General features: G+C 37.6%; 2 protein-coding genes across 3 annotated transcripts in view; one reads left to right on the top strand and one right to left on the bottom strand.

The window, feature by feature from the left end:
* Positions 1-840, top strand: part of LOC107597565 (serine/threonine-protein phosphatase 2A regulatory subunit B'' subunit beta-like) — an 18,504-nt gene extending 17,664 nt beyond the window's left edge. Inside the window, exon 13 of the mRNA XM_016288695.1 lies at positions 404-840. Within this exon, the coding sequence (XP_016144181.1) occupies positions 404-545 (142 nt within the window). The 3' untranslated portion in view covers positions 546-840. The remainder of the gene's footprint in view (positions 1-403) is intronic.
* A 326-nt stretch (positions 841-1,166) lies between these two features.
* LOC107597498 (cohesin subunit SA-2) overlaps positions 1,167-5,289 on the bottom strand; it is a 28,175-nt gene continuing 24,052 nt past the window's right edge. For both annotated transcript variants that reach the window (XM_016288585.1, XM_016288584.1), the window contains 2 exons: positions 2,191-2,248; positions 1,167-2,108 (listed from right to left, as the gene is read on the bottom strand). In XM_016288585.1, the coding sequence (XP_016144071.1) occupies positions 1,982-2,108; positions 2,191-2,248 (185 nt within the window). In that variant the 3' untranslated portion in view covers positions 1,167-1,981. The remainder of the gene's footprint in view (positions 2,109-2,190; positions 2,249-5,289) is intronic.

Below are 5,289 nucleotides of genomic sequence, written 5' to 3' on the forward strand. Positions count from 1 at the left end.
ATGGCCTCACCTGGTTACTGTTTAGATCATCACATTACAGATTAAAGTATGTTTTACAGTTTCAGCATACTCCAGTTTTGTCAGGTGTCTTTTCAATGGCATGCGTTTACATGTCAGTTCCTTAACTCTTTTGCCCTCTAGTTGGTTCTAGAAGTTTTTTCCCGCATGTGTAGCTTCTCCATATGAATATCCTCTGTCCAATTTTCATTACGTTTTAAGCGTCCAATCGAAGTACAGGATTGTGTATGTTATAAATTCCATTATAAAGGTATGAACTGCTCTTCCCAAGTATTGTGAATGATATAATTGAGTAAGTCTGTTGCAAAACATTCAAACTAAAAGGGCTGGGTGAAATGCATTTTGTCATTTTAATTCAATGTACAATTTTTTGCTTTCTTTTCAGCTGTGATAATGTTCTAGACCCAATTGATGACATTACATATGCTTTTGACCTGCGGAATGAGAAGAGACATCTCTTTGAGATCCCCAACCCTCACTGTAACCTGGACCTGGATGAATATGAATACGAGGATGATTTTGAATAACAGCCACCACCACACAACACAAGTAAGGCTACCATCTGCTAGTGTGTAGAACAGGAAGTGGACCAATCCTGCTCTCCGGTACTGATGTCGCCTGGTTCAGCTAACCAAGGCTTGAGTGTACAGATACGCTCCCCCAGCCGCTGGATACCAGACAGTAAACCAGCAGTCTGACGAGGATCTGTTTAGCAAGACAGATCGTGCTGGCCCAGTCTATCTGTCAGTCTGACATCAATACACAACCAGCTTTCTGAAACAAATGTAGCTGCACTGTAGGTTTTAAGCAACTACACTGGAACCAAACGATACCAGACAGTAAACCAGCAGTCTGACGAGGATCTGTTTAGCAAGACAGATCGTGCTGGCCCAGTCTATCTTGTCAGTCTGACATCAATACATCAGTACACTTGAAATATTGAATGTGCACTAAGTTTATAAATATTTCAATATTTTTATGCACCGAATTGGCCAATAAGACATTCCAGAGATTCACCAAAGTGATTTCAGCTTGATTTCATGGATGGCTTATTTCTCATGGAGCTCTGTCGACTTGCCTTATGTGTTTGAGGGTCACATTAATATGAAATAATGCAGCAATTAGACTCTGACATTTTACTGTCTGTGTGAGAAGTGTTTCTAAATTATAATGTATTTGTAAATATTTGTTTGCCTCGTTTGTTCTAAACCTTTAGGCTTTAGTCCAGCTAAATGTTTTCAACAAATTACGTTTGTATTATTTCTGTAGAAGTGCTTCCTAACAATGTACTTTTATTATTGTAAAAATGAACTTTTTCTTGTTTTAAAGAGTTAAATAAAGTATTAAGACAAAAGTCACACATTCGCTGCAGGATGTTATTGCTCTTTAATTAAAGTTCATTTATAAATTTCTGCAAGTCAAATTAATTTGAAATAATTATGGAGCAACCTGTTTTAATTTAAGTAGAAGGCATAAACATAATAGCTGTGACAACGCATCAAATAAAAAAAAATACAGTTGCTTCTCCACAATTTACAACACGGGTGTAGCTTATTTGAATACCTGAATAAACCACATTATGATTCAGCAATGCACAACAAAATGTATATATGTGTGGTCTAAAAGTATACAGGGCAACAAGTATTAAAAAAAGATTGGTCAAATTGCAATATTTTTTTTTTTGCGCTACAATTAGCAGTAAATGAGTGTTTTATACATCAAGATTTGAAAGTGCATCATTCTGTCTTTTTAAGCCCACATAGGCCGTGCAAAAATTTCATCGATAGCAATGCACCATGAATTTACATTCTTTACAGATATTTCAGCACCGCCTTATTAGATCTGAATCTGATCATGATTATCATTTTAAATGGCACCATTTATTTATACAGGGCATTATGTAGTGCGAATGGTGTCCTTTACCAGTAAATACAAAACAAAAAACAGATCCATGATTACAACATTAGCCATCAATATCTACAGTATCCACATCCACTTCATCACTGCTCCTTAGAACTTTATCAGACACGAGACTGCTGGTCAGCTGCTCTCTGCTCAGTGGGGCTTGTTGGACTTTTGAGTCTTCGGAACTTCACATGGAAGAAAAATTCAATAGTACGTTACTCAATTGACTTACTTTTCACACTGTCAATAAGGGTTTATTGACCTCACCTTTTCAGAAGCTCATTTCCCTTTGGTTCTGAAGAGGGGGAAAGAAACCTTTGGTCCCCTGTTAAAAACAGAAATGGATCAATTATAATATTAAACTTCACATAAAATTAATAATCTTTAGTAACACTACTTTAATTTAATACCCTAAATTGTTTGTGGATATATTTTCTGATAGTGACATCAGCAAATACTGCTGCATTGTTATTTTGACCAGCTGACTTGCAAATTAAAGCATGCTATGTTTCACCAATTGTTTTAATAATTTTTTATAATTATATATGTATAATTTGCAAGGCTTAAAGTTCTCCGGCACGCGGTGTTTGGCTGCAAAAAAAAAAAAAAAGATAGTCGTCCTACATTTAAAAACACTTGTTGATATCACGTTCGAGTTCATGCGTTCGCCTACCAATGTATGAGAGGAACACAGCTTTCACTCTCAACCAAATTAACATTTCTAGCCAATCCGAAGTTTTTGCTCTTATATAAACACGAGATGTGCATAATAGTATCCAATTGCAGAGTCGCAGCTGATGAATGGAAAAGAAGCCTGGGTCTCGAGCGTGACGCATTGAAAAAGCTGCGAGGCGCAATGGTCAAAAGATTTCCATCTAGTGTCATATTTACATAGAAAAGCTATCAAAAAAGCAGCGGAGCGTTGTAAACAGCTCAGAGTAATCATGCCATCTCCATAAGAACGATATGATTGCCAGAACGAATTTACCTGTATTTTTGAAAAGGTCCTGTTCGCACATGATCTCTTAATGGTAATTTACCAGTAAAGACTGTGTGTGTGAAAGGGGCTAAACTCTTCCTCTGCATATGCGGTGAGTTTGGGTTACATTCATCTGGGAAAACTCACTTTGATTCGGGGCAGGTGTTGTGCCGAATTCTGCACCCCTGCCAGATTATGCTCCCCCTCCTTGAAATCGCTACCTGATTGCCTAATCCCCACACCTACTCCTAAACCTACCAATACTAGGCGGTGCATAATCTGGCAGGGTGCAAATTTCAGCACTACGGTTTAGTGTCGAAATTTGCACCCTGCCAGATTATGCACCCCCTAGTATTGGTAGGTTTAGGAGTAGGTGTGGGGGAGGGGTTAGGATTAGGGGTGGGGTTGGGATTAGGCAATCAAGTAGCGACTTCAACGAGGGGGTGCATAATCTGGCAGGGGTGCAGAATTCGGCACAACACCGACTCCAGGCATGGGCAGGGGTGGGCTAAACCCACCCAAATGTCACGTCTTTTTATTTTATGCAGTGATTAAAATCAATCTGAAGTGGACTGTATTTTAATTTGCACCCTGCCAGATTATGCACCGCCTAGTATTGGTAGGTTTAGGAGTAGGTGTGGGGGAGGGGTTAGGATTAGGGGTGGGGTTGGGATTAGGCAATCAAGTAGCGACTTCAACGAGGGGGTGCATAATCTGGCAGGGGTGCAGAATTCGGCACAACACCGACTCCAGGCATGGGCAGGGGTGGGCTAAACCCACCCAAATGACACGTCTTTTTATTATATGCAGTGAGTAAAATCAATCTGAAGTGGACTGTATTTTAAGAAGTTTAAGATATAGCTGTACTCTGCACCAACAATAATAAAATAACACCAGAAAATTGCAGCATTTTCTTTTATTAGCTGAATGCAAGGCGCGCTGAATTCATGCGGAGCTTCAGTCTGTTGCAGAAAAGCAGAGGCTTACAACGAGCGAAAACGGGCAGAAATATTTGCGCGCTATTACGGGGAGTTTAATAGGTTACATGGATATGTATCATAGCCTACCACTGAAATTACCTGAGCGGTTTTAATGTTTTAAAAAACCCGCTCATATAATAACGTGCATGTACGGGGCAAGAGCATAGGCTAAGCAGTTCAGTTGAAAGCTTACCCCTTTTGGATTGCTGTTAATGCTGAATGTAACAATGAAAACTGAAAGTAAAGAGCTTGTATGGTGAAAGTTGCGTTCGTTGCAGCAGTCGGCTCGACTGTATAAGAAACGTAGCGTTCCCCGACATAAACGACCAACAATATCCAGTGATGCAAACTATTCGACTTTTTTTGTCAAATTCCACGGTTTTGAATGGAAAGTAGGTCTTCCATTTACATAATTCATGTAATTTATAATTGATTATGATGACAATTTTTTGCGTTTTCAGCGTCAAATTCCACGGTTTTGAATGGAAAGTAGGTCTGCCATTTACATAATTCATGTAATTTATAATTGACTATGATGAACATTTTTTGCGTTTTCAGCAATGCAACTGAAATTGAATGGGTGCATATTTTAAAATAAAAATAGCCTATTATTTGCAGTTCAGATTGATTATTTTACAAAAATTCTTATTGTTCTTTTACTGTTTTTTTTCCCTTTTTTTAAATGTATTCCCCTAAATCCATTTCAATCCTTTATTTATTTAGTTTCTTTAAATAAATACTATTACCATAGTGGTCTGGTCTTGTTTGGTTTAAATAAGAAAGTTAGTTGAAAAGAGTCACCAGTGTAGAAACAATGATCCAGAGAAAGAGAACAAAGAGGGCTTTTTTTGCTATTCAATAAAGGAAAAATGTTTATTTTGCTGTGAAAGTGCATGATATTCTAGGCTGCCCATGAAAGCTTTTTTTCAGTGTACATATAATATAGTTAATATAGCAATATGTACAGTATAAATATTTTCTAGACTATGTGATGATATGACGGCTAAAAAATGCCCACCCAGGATATCTGCCAGCCCACCCTTCTATAGCAGTCAAGAATCGGGCCTGACTTGATTTGTAACGTAAAACATTTAAACCTATGCCAACACAGGAGAATACATAAACATATTTCTAAATATGCGATTTATTGTACAGTGCGATTTCAAAATAAAAGTTTACGACTTTGCATGTGGCCAAATATTAAAATTAAATGGATTTAAACGTCGTTGAGTCACATAAAACATCACCAGGCCGTTGGCGCCCTCTGCAGGTATTTGTTATAATATAAGCATATTACATTACGTATTCAACAATGTTGTTCAATAAAACCATGGTTTTGATACTTTATTTGAGGCCAATTATTATTGCCTTTATATATAAATATAGTCATATTAAAGCCTGTTTTTC

Source organism: Sinocyclocheilus grahami, unplaced genomic scaffold (assembly GCF_001515645.1).
Source record: "Sinocyclocheilus grahami isolate Dianchi unplaced genomic scaffold, SAMN03320097.WGS_v1.1 scaffold233.1, whole genome shotgun sequence".
Taxonomy (NCBI): Eukaryota; Metazoa; Chordata; class Actinopteri; order Cypriniformes; family Cyprinidae; genus Sinocyclocheilus; species Sinocyclocheilus grahami.